Raw genomic sequence first — 20,089 nt, 5'->3', positions numbered from 1 at the left:
TTTTTCAAGGGTTTCCCATTGGATGATGTAAACACAGCCAGACAGAAGTCCTTGTCTGTTTTTATAGTCCATTTATAGTCCTTACCCCACCCGTTACCGTTACTACAGGCTTAAACACAGACCCTCACAGACATACATAGATTTGTATGGCCGTATATGGCCTACTTGTGCGCCAGCAGAGCGGGCGTTGTAATTTATATTGACGTAACTAAGAATGCTGGTCCCTCATTGGCTGTTGATGGTGATGATGACTGTGTTAATTCAAGGGTTTTGGAACCTGACCAATGACTTATAGTCTGGTCAAAGTGTCATGTGAAGCTCATCAATCCACCAATCCTCAAGCTTATCGGACATATGCTATACTACGGGCATAGGCGGCCCCTCTCATGGCCCTTATATGCTTTATGCAAGGGTGTCCTGTAAGGCAGGGCAATTTTATTTGTATCACACAGTGCTGGTGTTGAGACTGAGAGACCGGTTGTTCACCTCTCTCCTGTAGGCTGTCTCATTATTGGCCATCAGGCCTATCGCTGTGTTATCAGTGAAACTGATCGCTCGTGGCCACAGTCTAGATCAGGGTTTCTCAAAGTGGGTGCTGTGAGTGACGCAAGTCCAGGTGCCTCAGAATACTACTTTGATAATATCTGGAATTTGTCAATATCACTTCAGTTTAACCACTTATATACTTGAATTGAGGTTTGTTCAGTAACCCGAGTTGCACTGTACTTAGTGTGATCTTTTTCAGTACACCATGTCTCTTCAACAGAAATAGCAGATCTACAAGCTCACAAGGTGACGTGTTGTGAGCTTGTAGAATGGCTAGTTTTGGTGAATGTTCCTCCATTTTAGGAGGTTTCTATCCAAGTTCATTTTCAGTGAGTAGTGTTGTGGCTTATATGGCGTCATCTATGGATCTGTTTTGGTGGTGGTTGTCTAGGGTTATAATGGGCTCTAATGCCTGACAGCGAGTCCCCAGTTCGATTCACGGCACTCCGCTACTCTCTCTCTCTCTATCTGCACTGTTTCTGTCAAATAAAGGTTCAGAAAAGACGCTGTTGCCAGGAGGAATCTGCAATAAAAGAAGCATTGAGCAACAAAAACAATGTAGTGCCTCAAATAAATTAGCTATCACACAAAATCACAACACTTGTGGTCAAGAAAAAATAATTAAGTAACACAAGTAACAAAAAAGATCACAACCAGTGTGAAGTGAGCGGTGCTATTTATGAGTTCATTTCATTAAGGGTCCCCGCGTGACCTTGGCCATAGGTACAAACAGACACCAATTGACGAATCACAGTTCGGACAGACAGACAAAGCCAGACGGAGCGCGTCGGTATTTCTACAAGTCATCTTTTGGACAACCAATCCTAACCCTAACCTCCGTGGGGTGAGCAGCGATACCTGCCCCTGAGCAAAGCTACCCAGTGTCTGATAGGCTGAGTCAGCTGCGCGAAGAACCACAGCATTATATAAAATGGTACACTTCTGGAAGACCTAGTCTTAATCATGTCATGAGGGTAGGCCTACTAGACTACTATTAGCTATGTAGACGTTCTTTCTCGTAAGGACGTTAATGACGTTCTCCGTTTGTTTCATTACGGACTCCAGGTGCTCCTTGGGGACCGTCTTTGGCACGTTACATTTGACACCGGAGAAGCCCTTGCACTGACCATGCAACGTTTCACTGTTATAATTGACATCCGGGCCCGAGAGGCCCTTGCACTGATCGTGCAGTGTTTCAAAGTTGTTCTTCAGGGAGTGAATGATGAGCTGTTTCTGCGCGTCAGGCAGCAGTTCCATGTCTTCCTTCTCTATCTGTTCCTTAACATAATCGTCATACCTCTTCTGATGTTGGTCGATCTCTTCCTGGCACTGCTGTAGGTACTTGGTAGTCTCTCTGCACTCTTTTGTAATGTTGGGTGTGTGAGCGGGTTTCATGACAAGGGGGTTGGATATGTAGACAGGCTTAGACTCCAAGAGATTAATGAGGTTCTCCAGTTGTTTCATCCCAGACTCCAGGCAGTCCTTGCGGCGTTTTTTCCCCGGTGTGTCAATGTGAAACGGGAGGCTCTGGTACTGTTGAAGCCGCTCGTCAAAGCTCTTCTTCAGGCTCTCAATGATGGTTCGTCCCTCCACCTCAGACATGCTCCTCATGGCTTCCCGATTCAACACGCCTTGTACATAGTTGTCATAATCCTTCTGATCTCTCCAGTCGTCATTGCGCTGCACCAGGTATTCAGGGGTCTCTCCATAGTCCCTTTTGTTGATGTACTTGGGTCCTGAGGGCTCGGGGAGATGCCGTCCTCCCCTCCTCGCGTCCCGCTGTTTCATAGCTTCCGGATTCGTGTGTTCATAGCTGTCATGTTCCTGCTGAGCTCTCCAGCTTTCCTTGCGTTGCTTCAGGTACTCGGGGGTCTCTCCAAAGTCCTTCTTCCTGCTGTATATGGGGAGAAGACCTGAGGTCTTAAGGAGGTGTCTGTCCCCCCTCCTTGTGTCTACATAGACAGGCGGCGGTAGCTTCCTCGGCACTGATCTGATATTCTCAATGATATTTGACTTCACAAAATCCTTATCACATTTCATAGGCCTCCTTGGTGTCGGTGCCGATGTTATCCAGTCAATGATTGACTCCTTTTTAGGTAAGGACATACCTGGGTTATATAGAAAGGAACACAAAAGGAATGCTTTTGTGCGTATGTCTGTGGGGATGACACATGGACTTTGCGGTATTGCTATTTAACTTTTTGTGTTGCATTAGAGGTTAGTCAGCCGTTATAAAGATCATTAGGGATATAGCATGACGTCACCAGCAATGTCCAATACCACTGTTTCTCAACCTCAGGTCCGGGGCCCCGCATGGAGCCTTACGGGCCTGTTACTCAGAGAGTGTTCAAGTTGGGTTCCACTTGTACATGTCTTAATACCGATGTTGCTATTTCAGTCATTGCCATGGGCATGTTTTGTTAAAGAATTATTTGTACAAACTGATAATAACGAAAGGCATAATGTGCTGAAGGCTAAGTGCAGAAACTCCTTCCCACCACACCGCCATCATAGGCTGTCTGGAAGTCCACATTTGGGCAGCGGTTTGGGTTACGTCTGTGCTTACGTTATAGGCCTCTATATAACAATGTCCAGTAACCACAAAGGTCCATAAATGGACTAACTCACATGAGTATAAATATAGAAGTCTGTATTGGTATTCTACCTATATACTGGGAGCAAACCATTAAAGCCATCAGGGGTGAATATGGAGGCAGAGTTGGAAGCCCTCCGCAAAGAGAACGCTGCCCTCAAACAGGAGTTGATCATCCTCAAGGAAGAGTTAAATGCCCTCAAGGAAAAGATGCAGATGCAAGAGAGCCTCCATGAGGACCTGCAGAACCTCATGAATTGGGAGCCGGGCCCAGAATTGACTGAGGACTTTGGTGATTATTGATTGGACACAATAAGGACAGGATCTTAAAGCAAAACACTTTGCAGAACCTAATTTCTGAAGAAACTGGAGAGACTAAATGAGGACAGGGTAATAGTACAGCAAAGCATGATCAATCATATAACCCGGTTTAATTCTTTTCAGTTTTCATTTATTTACTAGTGGGATTGATCTCTTAATTGGGAGAGGCCAGTTATTGTCACTATTCTTTATTATCATATCTTTATTCAAATTGAATTTATTTTTCCTCCAAAGAACTTTGGTACGCTTTCACGTACAAGCTACAGGCCTGAGCTGGGTGAGGCATTGAGAATACTTATCATACTGTATGTCCTGACTCGTACTGTTGATACTGCAAAGGTTTGGGGTGGACTTAGCAGGACCATATTTTTTTCTTTCTTTTTATTAGAAGACGGTAGAGTAGAGTAGACGGTAGAGTGTACAGAGACAGGAAAACGAGGCCCCCAGATCATTGATATAATACTCTAAGGGCCTTGTTTCCAGGTTCAGACCAGGGCCAGCTGTGGGTAAGGTAACCGGAACAGTCGCCCCATTCGTTTCGCTGACCGCTCGCCCCCATCAGTTCTTGTATTGTTTTCCTTTTACTGTGGTTAAGGTTAGGAATAAGTTCAGGGTTGGGCATAGTTTTGTGAGGTTACATTTAGGAATACGTTTATGTTTAGACATAGCTTTACTGGGGTTGTGTTTAAGAATAAGGTTAGGTTTAGGCATACTTTTACTGAGGTTGCGTTTAGGATTAAAGTTAGGTTTAGGCATACTGTAGTTTTACAGAGGTTACGTTTAGGGAAACCTGGTGGCGACCATTCCAAATTTGACTCGAGGCGACCGTGTTTTGTGGCGAGCGTTCTTGTATTCGTGGGGAACTGGATCCTTCCATCTTTTTTATGGCGTGGCTCTGCAAGAGACTAACCGTCTACGAGAGGGTCTCTGTGTGTACTTGTATCTGTGTGTCTGACAGTCTCGCAGACCACTGGAAATCAGAGCCAAACCTTGTATGCATGCTTCAAAATTGTTTATGCTTTTTAAATATATTGAATATATATCTGAACAAGAAATGACACAGTCCTTTGATAACGGCTTGTGCCTTGTGGACTGGCCTTGTGGGGCAGTTTAGTAGCCTTGTGGAATCCACTGGGAACTGAAATCTGTCTTAAACCATTTATATTATTATAATAAATATATAAAGTCTCCTGCAATTTGCAGGAGATTCTGACATTGTCTGTCTATTATTGTGGGCTCGCTGAAAGGCGGGACCAGTATGTTATACCAAATCTTTATAGGTCAAGTTTATTCTCCTCAGAAAAATGACCGACAGTCCAAGGACAGGGCCCTTAGCTAATGAGGAGCAGTGTTCTTGGTGGCATCACCATCAACAAGTGCAACCTGATATAGACTAAATAACAACAACACTTGGGCTCGAGACCAATATGTGTTATATCAGTATGTTATACCAAAACTTTATGGACCAAGATTATCTCCTCAATGACCGACAGTACAAAGGCAGGGCCCTTAGCCAATGAAGAACAGCCAAAGGGCAGATCTTTGTGCCCATACATGGTGTTCCATGCGAACCCACACTGTAGGTTCGTAGAATATGTATGGAAAAAGGGAAAGGGACCTGGATATTGAATAGGGGCACTGTCCCAAAAAAGGTTGAAAAACGTTGGCCTAATTCTACTACAACCATGGCTGCAGCATCTGTGTATGTACAGTAGGTGGCGGCAATAGACCTCGAAGCTATCACTCATCATACACGGGGAAAGTTTATGCTCAGACTTAATTTTAACTCTGTGGTTCAGATATGGTCGATCTGTCCAGACTTGCTCCCTGCCTGTAATTGTGTGACCTGAACATTTGGATTGGCCTCGGGGGATCGTCAGTTAACGCCCGTCGCTGATTGGCCGAGTTGAATCAGACGCTGTAAGCAGTCGTAGCAGGTGATGCATGGCGTGAACTTCTTGTCCTGTAGTAACCCTCATGGCTGGGGTGAGGTGATGATGTAACTAACTTCCCCTCACCTCGCATCATACGAGCGAGGAGTCAACTGTGTTTTAAATCTGGCTAGCTACCATTTAGGACAGTCAGTGGTTCTCAACCTGTGGGTTAGGCCGGGTCCCCATGCATGAGTGAATTTAACTTTATAGGCCTATTGGACTTCTAGGAACTTTTTAATAGGCCCTACCTAAAAAAAAGAAGAAAAAAAAAAGACCATTAGGCCTACTGCATCAAAAGTAGGCCTAATGGTCAAATTAGCCAAAATTGGCAAATAATATAATTCTTTTTGAAAATAGCAGATCTACAAGCTCACAACAAGGTGTTAGATCTGCAAATTTCACAATATTTATCTGTGGAACAGTCAAATGTAATGCCTCAACGCAAATGTTTATTTTTTTATATATCTGTAGGCCTATGTCTTAATTGTTGATCTTTGTGTGTGTAATCTCGTCAGCATTGCAAATGAGGCTGAACCTCAATGCTGTTTCAATCAATCAATCAATCAATCAATCAATCAACTCAATTCCAAGCACTTGTCAGAGTCCCCAGTTCAAATATCATGATTATTTGGGGGGGTCACAGCCTGAAAACAGGCTGAGAACCACAGATTCTTTAGGGGACTGTATGTAGACAGTTATGCTGCACCAGTGATCCAACTGTTATAATATGGAGAGCTCTATCTGTCTATCCCTGGAAAAAAAGGCTTGGCCTCATCAATATAAGCTAATCACAGCAGTACATGCCCAATCGCTCATATATGGACTTTTGGGGGTTACAGGAAAAAGTCCACTGAATTAACTGCAAAAATGTGCAGCAAAACATACCATTTGGTATCGGAAAAAAAAAATGATGCAAAAAGTTACATTATATAGTCCATTATATAGTCACTTAAAATTAAGCACCTTTAATTAATAATTTCACATTGACTGTAGTGTAGTAGTCACAACATGAATTTCTTATTGTTATATCATGAATGGAAATAAAATATAATATTTGACAAATTGCCAGTGAGGGAGAGGAAGAAACAAAAAAAAGTGCTATTTTGCCAGATTTGACAGTGATGGGATAGAAAGGAAAGTCATTTGCAGAGGAAAAGTTAATGCACACAAAATAAATAAATAAACAGCAGCAATCAATGCAATTACAAGTTTATTGAAAATACCTCTGAATTGTATTTCAGAATATATTTCATATTTTACATCATTCAGAAGACTTAACAACCATTTGTTCCCCTAACAACGAAGAAGAATAAATAACTTTTGAAGCTCTGAACACCAGACGTTCTTTGCATTGCTCGTGGTATAAACTTCTATGCTTGGTGGGTTCTAAAATGCTCCAACATTCCTAGTTTCATATTGAGATGTCTTAAAACTAGTTGGCACATCCATCAGGGTCACTTTTCACAAGTTTTAAATTGATCTGGATAAATAATTGATTAAACATTGCACTTGCTTTTCTTTTTCTTCTCCCCTTTTTCCATTAAAACAGGATAGACCAGTATAGTTTCCATTTGCATTCATTTTAATGTGGCCAATCCCGCAGTTCACCTCTTTGGTCGATCACAGTGGTTCTCAAGACTTTTTTATTTCAAGGACCCCCGCAACTCTTGAGAGTTACAGACCCTGTAAGGGTCCATTTGGAACGCCCCCTCAGGGAACTCTGAGGATCCCCGGACCCCATGTTGAGAACCACTGGTGGTCTGTCTTAAAATACTCATGCATGTATAAAACGGCACAAATTATTCCACGCAGTGCACACGGTTGTAAAACCTGAACTTAAGTCAGATCAGCTGAATGGTAATTGTACCTTGTATTTTGGAATAGGATGTGACTCAAGACCAGGAATGGATCAGGAAGTCATAATAAGGCATTAGGTAGGGTCCTGATCTTTTGGCCAAAATAAATAGACGCTGTGTTCAAATGCAATTTTTGTAGACAGTCCACCAAATCTGAAACTTTTAAAACCTACTGTACCAAACAAATTGCTCTGGAGAGCCAGAGGACATCAATAAATAAATACATAAATGTGCATATACCAGCAGGAAGCCAGGATAAAAAGCAACGCTCCTCAAATTATTTTTTGTGACAATCAACTCTGTAGAACACCAAAGGGAAACTATACCATTTCTCACAAAAACAGTACAGCAACAGTTCTGATTATCAAAAAGCTATGCTACTTCACAGTACGTTACAAAGATAGACGCAGTGCAGCAGTTTTGCCATTAGAATGACAGGAGGAGAAAAAAAGCAGTATACCACAACACCCACGACCATGCAAGGCATGTTTTTGTAACACCCAGAACTGTTGCATGAACGGTTGCTACCGTTTCCAGAACCGGTTTTATCCCACTTGTCAAGAGCATGGTATGTGCACTTCACGTCTGCTATACATTTACACTACTAGTGGTTCTCAAAACGTTTTAATTTCAAGGACCACCATAACTCCTGAGAGTACAAATGGAACCAAATGGACCCGTGAGAGTTCATTCGGTTCCATTTGTACACTCTCAGAGTTACAGACCCTTACGGGTCCATTTGGAACCCCCTCGAGTAACCCAGAGGGTCTCTGTACCTCACTTTAAGAGCCAGTGAGGTATATATATATAGGAATACATAGGAATCGTTAAAGGGAAATTAAAATCTTAAAGGATCCCAACCCTACCCCCAAGATTCTGCTGTTTGCTCTGGCCGTCTCCCCGTGCTGTCTTTCAGGAACAAGAGGACAGGGAGGACAGATCTCAAGAACAGCAAAAAGCGACTGATACTACCATATTTAAAATGTCGAGCAGAAAAGCAACATCGAGCTACATAATGTGCAATAGATGGCCTCTATGCATGGCGATCCAAAACAAAAAAGTCACTTGGCACATTTCTGGGTACAATGGCATGTTTGTTTAGAAATAACAAAGATAGGTTAATTGCAAAAGGTCTTGTTTTGAGAGATATTCAACATTTAAAAGTTAACAATGAATGGCAGTTTCAATTTAGTTTGTGAAAATGGGTCCCTAAGACTGTCCTGAGATAATGCTACTGAATAATCCCATGAGAGTCAATAAGTTATACCAACATGAGGTTATGTGTACTGTATTCTATGTAGTCAATGGCTAATGTCTATATTTAACCACTTAAAACACTTTATGCTTAGTTGATACTAAGAGTTGCTCCTTTCCCACCTACACCAAATCTCTTCGGCAAAAATAGCAGGTCTACAAGCTCTCAACGTGTCACACTGGGACCCATTATGAGCTTGTAGATCTGATCTTATGTTCACCCCCAGAATAGGGAACGTTAGGGTTCATGTGGTTTAGAATATTTTTTGTTTTGTTTTGTTTTATTACTCTATGGATGAGAATTTATAAAGGAAGTAATAAAAGCTTTTTTTTTCTTTGTAATTATAAAAGCTCATTTGGAAACATGCTCTTCACTCGTTTTCTTGTAAAGTGTATTAAGTAGATCAGTATCATGAGCTGTAAAATGCATTAAGGTCTGGGTTCCCTCAATTTGAGTTATTTTCAAGTAAATAATAATAATTCAACAGGGCAGTAAGTAATTCATACTGTTATTGCCCTTTTTTGTCTTTTTCTCTCATTGAAGAAAACTAAACTGAGGGCAAGTTGCTTAAAGTAGGGTTAATTGAAATAGCTGTAAAACGTTAGCTGTAAACAGTAATAACAAAGGCCATAGTATCCAAATAAGCATCATACCCAATGGAATGACACACTGGTATTCTATATTTCAGTGCTCTATTCATTGTAAATATATAGTAGTATTGACTGAATAATATTAATTTGCTTAGATCCAGCAAACACACTACATGAAAACTGCCACAAATGGTTTGAGGGTGTGGTTGACTGTTGAAATGATGCTATTTCAGTCCTATAGACACAAAGTCCAAAGACATTTCTGACTGATTGCCTCTGCAATGATTTGTATCACTGCAACAAAACCAGCTGTCCTAACTATAAGAGCGATGGCTACGCTAGGAGCGTGGGCAAAACATCTTTTGTCGCAGCTACACACCACCAAAAAACATGAGAAATGAGTTCAAGACTCAGTGACATTTATCTTTAAGATACAATAGATTGTACAGATGTCAATGGAGTGTTGAGGGCATGGATGTAGTAGCTACACAAAAGAAAACAGAGCTCCTCCAATATTTACACTATTTTACTAGTTGGTTTCCTCGTTTTAGCGTGTTTGTCTCGAAGCTGACCCACATCTCGGAAGGTAACTTCTTTAGCCATGTGCGCTTCTGTGGCTCCCGTCTCCCGTGCGCTGTAACCTGGCATGGACTACTTCGCGGGATACCCTCTTGGGGTCGCTGGCCAGGCCCAGGTAGCACATGGTGTCGATGAAGAGCGTGGTGAGGTTGATCTTGCAGCCAAACTCGCTCGTCGCGTAGTCAAAGGGAAACGTGTGGTGGTAGTTGTGAAATCCCTCACCTTAAAGAGACAGTAAAAAGCAGTCAGTGCATGCAAGTTTAGTGCTTATCGGAGCAAATGAAGGAATAAAGAATAAAGAATTGATTGAGCTCATGAATGCAACCAAGGTTATGTTTTGTACCCATTAAAACCTGGGAAATCAGCTGTGTCATTTTAGATGTTTGCATTGGCTGCTTTGTGCCACACTAAAGGCTTGTACATCTGCTATTGAAAAAGTGTTTTAATTACAAAAAGGTTTGAGAACTACTGGTTTAGAAGGCATTTTCAGAATCGGACTTAATGGGATACAGCTAATATATGGGACACACTGCGATTTAAGGTGGTCCTGAAGGTTTATTGTTCATTCGAGCACAAGGAACTGTTGTTTTTACACTTGATTTTCAGTGGCCACATCAAATAGCTTGTTTTTACCACCCAAACCATACATAATAAAATAAGGAGGGACAAAGTCTTCTTGAACACACACTGTCGACACACATCATGCGCTAATGGGCTGTGTTCTGAGAGAAAACACCTATGTTCCCTTGTTCCCCAATCAAATTCTAATGAATATGCATGACAAACCTTATGTCCATTCCATTACCTACTGTACAACATACAACACTTTATTTTTTTGTTTGTATTTTATAAGGCTGAATGTTCATACCTATGGCGCTGAACGCGACAAACTTGTTCTCCCTGGGGTTGATCTTTTGGTCGTAGGGTCTGTTCCCCCACATGTGAGCGGCGCTGTTGACCAGCCAGGTGGCGTTCAGGACCAGGGTGTACCTCAGCAGAGCTGGGACGAAGTATGCCACCCACAGTGACTCCCCCCACAGGTACCAAGGCACCATCATGGGCACGCCAAAGCACAGGAGCAACACAGACGGCTTGTAATACCTAGAGGGGAGAGCACAACCCATGAAGGCACTAAACCACTTTACCATTATTCTTAAGTGGAATTTGTTTAGTTTTTTTTTATTCCCTCAGTCAGAACCAAGCCCCCAGAACGGCTTGTAAATATTGAAGCTACTGCCCTACTGTGTGTACTGTGTGCCCTTATCTCTTGTGATTGGGAATTTCAAATTTCAAATCCCCTCCCCTTTGAAATCTCTTGTCAATGGGACAATGTCAGACTGAAATCAGGCTACAGAAAGAGTTAAAATTAGGTTTTTATGTGGCCACACCCACCAGTTCATTAAGTATGCCTGGTTGTCATGGTGGGTGGTGACCCAGCTCCCACAGTGTTGGGTGAATGGTAAAAGGGGGATGTGATGATATAGGCCTATGTCATTTTATCTGTGTTTTTGCATCGGCACTTTTGACCCATGAGGTGTCAGAAGAAACCCAAAATACAAAAAGAATACATAATTGCTCATAACAACCACACTAGGGGGTCTAATGAAGTACTGTCAACCTCCTAGACACATGAAAACCAGAAAAAGTACAAAACTATGGCACCGCCTCTTTAACATTTTCTAATACAAAACAGTTTAAATCAACAACGCCACAAAAAGAAAAGGAAGGAATACAACAAAAAAAACATTTAGACAGATACTTCCACTTTGGCTGATTTAAATGTACTTACTTCCTTTGAAACATCACAACTTTGTCCGCCTTTAGGTCACTGAGCTCCAACTTGCGACCCTTTTCAATGACGTCAGGGTGTTTGCGCACCAGCAACCAGCCAATGTGGGCATAAAAGAAGCCTCGCGTGGCGTTGTGAGGGTCAGCATCGGTCTCTGAATATTTGTGGTGAACCCTGTGGTCTCGAGCCCATTCAAAGATATCATTCTGTGGGTTGAAGCAAAGACAAAGATTACACACGCTGTGTAGTCAAGATGGTACTTACACTGTTATGATAACTGCCATTATGATATTACTCCCAACTATGTCTGTGCGTGTGTGTATGACTGTCTGTGACCTTAAAGGGATATTTCACTTTTAACATGTTTGGGATTATTTAAACGTCTACTCAGGCTTTTATGAGCAACCCAGAAAGTTGGCTTGATTCAGGATTATATTGGATATTTGACTTCATAATCCATTTCAACCATGATAGATCCATCGAAAACACCTGTCCTTGGTTCTGGTGACTGATATTGTCCTTCTAATGCGTGAGGGGCCATGTTTTTCAATTACTTTTTTCATTCATTTTATATAATTTACAAAAACTAAAGAAAAACTAAAAGCGTTATAAAAAAACACTACAAAACCAAGAACATGTGTTTTCGAAGAATCTATCATGGTTAAAGTGGATTTTGAAGTTACAATGGGTTTGTATAGGAATTCAGAGGGCGTGTCTGATAAAATTAACAGCAAATAAGTAAATACTGAATCAAGCAACTCAAAAGCTGTCTGGGGTGTTCACAAAAGCCTGAGTAGACGTTAAAAAGACCCCAAACATGTTTGAAAGTGAAATAACCCTTTAACGCTGTGCAGTTACCTGGAAGGCCATGGAGTTAGCAACAGCGAGGAAGATTCTTAGGGGCAGTGAGGCCTTATAAGACCTGTGGCTCCACAGTCGATGAGCCCCTGCAGTCACTCCTAAAGCACTTATCAAAAAGCAAAACACGGCTGCGGAAAGAAACAAAGGAATTCATCATCAACACTATAATAACTTTCTTGCACTTTCACACCCCTTGTCATGAATCGTTTATTGTACTCCGATGACTCACTGTGCAAAAATTAATCCGTGGGCGTCAACACATCGCTACTAAAGTCGACAATCTGGGTGTACACGGAACTAATTGGATGAATTGAATACATAGGACCTCAATGGGGAAGTCATCCTGGGCTTATTGGGTATTTGGGTCATTCTTTTGTATAAATCTCTGCCACATGCTTTTTTTTTGTAGTTGTAGGCCTAGTATTCAATCAATCAACCAAAAAGCAATGCTTTTAAACCACCAGTGACCGGTGAAGAAGGAAGTATCAATTACACCTGACTGTTCATAAATGAGTTGATATGAGTTTAAGGCGGGGCATTAAACTGTGATCATGTCGACGCCCTGTCCTAGGCTAGTACATATGGGTATAACCATGGATACAGCCATTCTGAGGTTGAATTAAAGCTGAAAGCAGTGGTGATCAGGCCTTCGGACCATCATGCATGCTAGGACATTAGTTAGGGGAAGTTAGCCGAGTCTTTGACCAATTTGGAAAATAAATGCTTAGTGCTTACCAATAGCTTTCTATACAAATGTGTTCATAAAGGTGTCTACTATCACCTCTGAATTTTGTAAAACCCAACTCCCTTGGGAAACTTTGTGGGAGTTGGGATGTCATTGACTTTACTATACAGGAAAATAATACATTGACCAGGTGTCCAGTAGGTCTACTGTATGGGTTTCTGCATTCTTTAAAACTGTGTCATTATACTTCAATAAGTTCAATATGGTAGCCTACAGCAGTGGTTCTCAACCTGTTCAGGCCACGAGTCAATCTAGATCAGCTATTTTCACAATTTCTGCCTCCAATATTTGACAATTTGGCCAGTGTTTAATTTGTCATTTTAGGAGTATAATATAAAAAAGTCCTTAAACTGTCACTTTAGAAATGTGCATATACCCTCTGCTCTGTTTGTTTACTGTTGAGTGAGAAAACAATGTTGCACATTAAGTTAATCATCTGGGGACCCCCCAAAATCAGTAGGAGACCCCCCCTGTAGGCAAGAACAACTTGCCTACAGGACCATACAATTTTGTTACACAGTGAATAACTCCATTATGCATACTGTTCTCTCTCTCTCTCTCTCTCTCTCTCTCTCTCTCTCTCTCTCTCTCTCTATATATATATATATATATATATATATAGGTATGTATATATATATATATATATATATATATATATATATATATATATAATTTGCGTGGCAAAATATTATTAATTTTTGCAAAATGCAGGCAACCACTCTTCATCATTAGCCTAATGATGAAGAGTGGTTGCCTGCATTTTGCAAAAAAAAAAAAGAGGCTAATATTGTGTGGATGAATAGCCTATTGTAGTCCTATATATTATTACGCATTTAATAATATGTTGCCACACAAATTAGCCTGCGTAAACCACCTGGGATGGTGGTGGTGAAAGTGGGCTGCGTAGCGTGGTGCCTCTCGTCTCCAAGCCATATGACATAACGTTACAGCTGTGACTTTATGGCTTCAAAAATTATTCAACCACCGTCAACGGCGTTATTCAATTCAACCACATCTGCACGCAGACTATAGGCTACTTAAAAAGACACGCGCTTTCACTCAATACTTACACCAAACCAAGGTCAAGGGGGATGCTGAGGGGACTTGTGTAACGCCATACGCAGCTCCTATGTGCAATAAAGTCATTAAGATGACATTCTTCCAGACTATCATCCGCCGGGGCTTGGGGCCTTCTTTCTCTTGGTATGCGTGGTCAAAAATATCTTCTATCGTCGGCTCTGGTTCTGAAAGAACCTTATTCCCGTTGCTGCTGCTGCTGCTGGACCTGTGCTTCAGCGGATAATCTGAGACAGCCTCCGTCATGGTTTGCTCCGTCATATTGTCTGCAGGAAAAAAAGAAAAAAGACAAATATTTGTGTTATATGATCAGTTCCTTTGTGTGACCATACGGTTACAAAAGCACGTCTTGCATTAATTGCGTGCGCTGCTGCTGCTGCTGCTGTGCCGGAGCTTGGAGACAGACAGGATGGAACATGATTATGCTGTTGCATAAGCATAATATTTATATATTAGGCTACATGGAAAAAATCGAATATAGGAAACACACAGCCCATATGCATGCCTGTTGATTTATACTCACCAAATGTAAGACTTTGACGAGTCGGATTGAAAGGTTTTAATGAGTGGTAGCAGGCTATCAAGTTATGTAGCCGCCAAACTGCGACTTACAGAAGAGGAAATGAATGGAGGCTGTGATGGTGTGAAGTGCATCTGTACTGTATACTGTGAGAGTGAAGTGCGGCTCCTCTGGCTGCAATTGGAAAAGTGGGCGGTGTTGCCAGATGTATGTTTTTGCGAGAGATATAAGCAACCAGGTCCATGAAATTTCGTTGACTATAGAACTATGACGAATGTTCGTCGTTGTCGACTACAGAAACGGAATAAACACTAGCCTATGGACAGATTAAATAATAGATAGGGGTCTATCAATTCACTCTTTGTCAAGTCCCACCCCATGTCACTCTGTTACTAGGTGGGACAACAAAGCCAGGGAAGAATGTTTTTATAATGGAAGTGAATGGGAAAAAAAGATTTTTCATAGCCTCATTATTGCTATTTAAAGTACCAAAAGAAAAACATCTATGTGATATTAATAAAAAGGAACAAAAAAGTACAGTAGTTACATTGTAAAAGGGCCTTTCCCCCGAAAATACATGTTTATCTGCCCCAGTGGGAATGGGCCATTACACTGATGAAAACAAGCTAGTGAAAACAAGATTGTCTATTTCTGAAAATAGACGAGGATCTACAAGCTCACAACGTGTGGCAGCGCGGGCGCTTGTAGATCTGCTGTACAGGGCTGGATTAACCATTGGGCCGGTGGGGCCGTTGCCAGGGGCCCTTGGCTCTCAGGGGCCCTTGGGGGAACTTAGCCGAGTGGTCATTGACAATTTACTAAAATGAAATGTATAGTCTACATTTAATTAAAAATCAAAAGTGTGAGCCCCCCCCTCTGTTGTCTACAGGTGTTTTCTTGGCGCACAGATGATCATCGTGGCTTAAAATCCGAGCTGGGTAGTGCACGCCGGGAGGGAGGGGGGGTTTTGGTGTAGGGTGGGGGGCCCTGAAAAAATATCGTCCAGGGGCCCTTACGGGGGTTAATCCGTCCATGCTGCTGTAGGCCTATAGTTTTCGCCTTTGTTTTCGAGTATTTGCCGGTTTCACTGATGGGGCCAGCCCGGGGAGTCTGCGCGATAAACTGAGTCACGGGACAAACAGACAAAACCAGATGTTGTAGGAGCAACCCGGGCTGCTGCCACTTTACAGAAAAAACAAGCCCAAGTCGCTTATAATAAGCAGACATGGCAACAATGCAAGCGGCGCCTCGATACCCACCTTACGACACGTCCCATTGGCTGTCTTTTTATCTGCTGTTCACCGGTTTATTCATTCGCTGCCCACGCTGCCAGATGTATTATTGGCAGTTGGCACGGTCTGCATCCCATATCCCATGGCCCCGAAGGATGGCCGGCCTGTCGCGCTGCGATTGGCCTGCGTTGGTTGTCAAGCAACCACCGCTGGGTCTGGTAAGGTCTCTGGGCCTGCAGTGAGTGCAGGCTGACTCAGACAGTGGAAATATTGGTAGTTGTCTCCGCCAGGCCGAACACAGAGTGCGATTTCTGTGACATTTTGCACGCACATTCCCACAATAGGCACAGAACGAAATGCCACTTGAAAACTTTCACATCAGCCTCATGGTGGCGCAATAACAGGCAGATTTGTGTTTTTACCTATAACTCCACCGTGGCACCGATCAGTGTAAAACGTTGTATGCACACTCCCTAGATGCCAAGGAAAAACCTTTGCCCTGCATTTTTCACGTCTGCCTTTTATAGTGCAGACTTGTGTAAAACATTTTTACTCCTTAAAATTTTATTTTTCTGTGAAATTTGCACGCACATTCCACTAGGTCAAGGAACATATGCCAGCCTTTTCAAATTGGCCTGTTATAGCGCCACCAGTAGGTCAACTTTGCAAAACAAATTTTTGGAACAAAATGACTCAAATCATGAATGCAGTGTCATATTGCTGTGAAAGGCCGAAGAAGACATGGCACCCTTTTCACATTGGACTATTATAGCACCACCAGGAGGCCAAAATAACCTACCTGACCTGGCGGAGACCTGTGCTCGGAAGAGCACTGCTTCTAGTTGCAGGTTGCGTTTTTTTTTTGTGGCTTGTTTCTAAACTCTAGTTGTGCTTGTTTCCAAATGTTTTGATTGTTGTATAGACCAGTAGTTCTCAAAACATTTTCCTGTCAAGGACACCGAAATGAATGTGCTGTATTTGTCCACAGACAGGGGGGGGGGGGGTCTGTGCACAAATAGGCCTACACACTAATTTGAAATTTGTGTTCCAAAATATTCCACATTTTCCCCTCAAGGTTTTTTGTTGTTGAAAAAAGCAGATCTCCAAGCTTGTGGACCAGCTATTTTAAAATAGTCAATGTAGATTTAAACTATAGGCTACTCATGTGGCCTGTTGGTAATATAAGGACCCACCTGTCCTCCATCAGTCAGCTCAGACAGAGGTTGTCCTTATGCGACTTAAAGGTGTTATGACATGCCCCGAAAATATCATATATGAAACTACATCATGTACAGTATCGAGTGACTTACTGTCAGTAAGTCTGACAGTAACACACAGTACTGCAGTTATAAAAATGAGCATTAAAGCAATATTTAAATAGCCTACTTTTTTGTATTAGCACATGGATGCGTTCCATACATTCCATAGGGCTGGACCACACATGGACAAATGACCAAATAAACTTGCAAGGGGAGTTGTCCCTTTTGACTATTTGTAAAATAAATACAATATTTTAAGGTTTTTAGTTGGTAGCCTAATTTTTGTCAGGCCTATATAGAGCAATTATAACGTATTAAGGCTTATAAGGTTTAGTAGCCATAACATAAGTGTTAATATGCTGTAGCTCTATATTCCAATTGTAATATTTTAGTTTTTGTTTAATAACTGCATTGCTCCAACTCTTAATAGTAGGCTAAATACCTTTTCAGATCAGGAGACCAATTTCATCATACCGGATATGATGATGAGGAAGTCCTATTTCTAAAATAGTGAAATTAGCATGCCATTTTAGGGGTGTAACAGTAACTGCATCGATGCATCGATTATATATTTATACTGTATCAGGGCAGGAATTTCAGGGAGGCCATGAAGGCCATGGCCGTCATTGCCCCTCAGTTTGGCCTTGTGCCCCTCCAAAAATGGCATGTCCTGAGGCAGTGGCCTTAATGCCCCAGGGCCCCAGTCCAGCTGACTGTACTACTTTCTCCTCTGTCTCTGTCTTGTCAATAATATGTAGACACCAGTGTCTTGTTGAGTCCCCATTTTTAAACCAGTCCAGTGGCCTTCCATATGTAAACAGTAACATACTGTATCATATTGTTTGACTTTGTATCATTTTCAATGCAAATAAGGTGCGGGTTTGTCCATGTGCTCAAATACAATATCCATGTAGATATTTGCCAGAGAATCACTGTGTTTACTTATTTAAATTCATACATTTTCCTTTGCACCTGCACCTATTTCTGAAATCCAGAAGTCAAATCGAATGAAGCGCGTGCATTGTTTGATAAAGGTCTTTTTAGCCAAAGCTTTTCCCACAGTAAGGATGCTGATGAGTTTTTAGTGGTTAATTGTGTTCTCTCTCCCTCACCTTCCATCTGCTTCCTGTCGCTGTGATTCTTTATTGAGACTTTCAATTCTAGACTGACACACTGTTATTAAAACTGCTTGATAGACATCTTGAGCTTCTTCCATGCTCCAATAATTGTGCCTACAGTTGTTGCCTTCTCACAAAGCCACTTGCCTATTGTCCTGTAGCCCATCCCAGCCTTGTGCAGGTCTACCATTTTTTTCCCTGGGTCCTTAGACAGCTCTTTGGTCTTGCCCTAGTGGAAAAGTTGGAGTCTGATTGATTGAGTGTGTGAACAGTCTTTTATACAGGTAACCAGGCCTGACATTTCATCATTTTAGGGGCAAGGCCACTTGGCCTTTGGTGTCGTCCATTTTTTTAGGGCAAAAAGGCCAAATGCCAGGACTGGAAGGCCATCAAATAAAACAAATGTAGTCCATTGAAAGCATTTGTTGTATTTAAGTGTTATGGATGATAACCTAATCTGCAGTGAAATAGATAAATGATGGTCATCTGATCCATGCTCAGCTCAGCCCTGCACCAATCAAAGATTGATTGATTTCAGAATCTCATCTCATCTCACTACCTTAGTCAGATTGCATTCCAGACACATGTGTGTCTGTCTGTCCGTTCGTATTTCTGCTAACTCTGTGTCCAGCAATTGTTGAATTGTCTAAAAAACATACTACAAAAATCAGTAATGCTTTTTTCTTGCTGACCAAAAACATACTACAAAAAGCAGTAATGCTTCTGCCTTGCTGACCATCTATTTTTCAACCTTCAGATGTGTCTCTATTTCTCAATAATCACAAAATGTTTAATAATTTTCCCCAAATATTGGCCTGTAGGTGGTGTAGGGCCGGGCCTACAGGTTAGGAGGCTGCCTGGGGCCCCATACACTCAGGGCCGTGTTTTGCTGTAGGCAAGTTCTTCTTTTCTTTCTTCTTTAAAAAAAATAGAGATAGAGATGTTTTTGGACGGTTTGGATGGTTTTGGACTCAACCAGGCAACACTCCCTTTTCTGTGGAACATACCACGGTTTCTCAACCACTGTGCCACGGACCTTTAAAACCTTTTTAATACCTACTGCATCAAAAGTATCAACTGGTAATACATACATATATATATATATATATATATATATATATATATATATATATATATATATATATATATATATATATATATATATATATATATATATGTATATACGTACATGGGCACATTTCCAGATGTCTTCACCAAAGCCACACTCCCTTTTCTGTGGAATTTCTTGACTTCTGACTGCCCCAGTGCCCCCTGTTTCCCAAACACTAGGTCGGGACCCTATCGGACACATTTCTATGGGTCCCTTAATTTTTTGGTTTCCTACTTTTTGTTTTTAATTATTGTCTCCACCAGCCGAAGGCTGAGGGAGAGTATGTTTTCCCCTCCGTCCGTCCGTCCGTCCGTCCGTCCGTCCGTGCGTCCGTGCGTCCGTCCGTGCGTGCGTGCGTCCGTGCGTCCTCGCAGTTTGTGAGCAGCTAATCTCAGTCACCGTTGGCCCGATCGCTGCCAAACTGAGCACACACACTCCCTGGATGCTAATTCAGAACCTCTGCCCCACATTTTTTAAATCAGCCTCATGGTGGCGCTATAACAGGCTGATTTGTGTGGCCTGGTGGAGACCTGTGCTCGGAAGAGCACTGCTTCTAGTTATTTCTGTAATTTAATTTAGAATCAGGTTATGTGGGTTATGTATGTGGGTTATGTATAATATTACAATTCCTGCAAAGTAAGTGGTAACTAAAGTTTTCAAATAATTGTAGTAGAAGTACAATATGAGGACCCTAGATGCAGAG

The 20,089-nt window shown here is 41.8% G+C and overlaps 1 protein-coding gene across 1 annotated transcript; it reads right to left on the bottom strand.

Moving 5' to 3' along the window:
• Positions 1-9,505: 9,505 nt before the first annotated feature.
• On the bottom strand, positions 9,506-14,800 carry scd (stearoyl-CoA desaturase (delta-9-desaturase)). The gene is made up of 6 exons (XM_080747104.1): positions 14,670-14,800; positions 14,140-14,412; positions 12,322-12,452; positions 11,464-11,669; positions 10,543-10,775; positions 9,506-9,896 (listed from the first exon to the last, which is right to left on the bottom strand). The coding sequence occupies exons 2-6, from the start codon at positions 14,405-14,407 to the stop codon at positions 9,691-9,693; spliced, it is 1,044 nt and encodes a 347-aa protein (XP_080603230.1). The 5' UTR covers positions 14,408-14,412; positions 14,670-14,800; the 3' UTR covers positions 9,506-9,690.
• Between the last annotated feature and the right edge of the window lie 5,289 nt (positions 14,801-20,089).

Source organism: Nannobrachium achirus (assembly GCF_963921795.1).
Source record: "Nannobrachium achirus genome assembly, chromosome: 18".
In the NCBI taxonomy this organism is placed as follows: Eukaryota; Metazoa; Chordata; class Actinopteri; order Myctophiformes; family Myctophidae; genus Nannobrachium; species Nannobrachium achirus.
The sequence above is the reverse complement of the archived record's forward strand: the minus strand, read 5'-3'. Positions and strand labels throughout refer to the sequence as shown.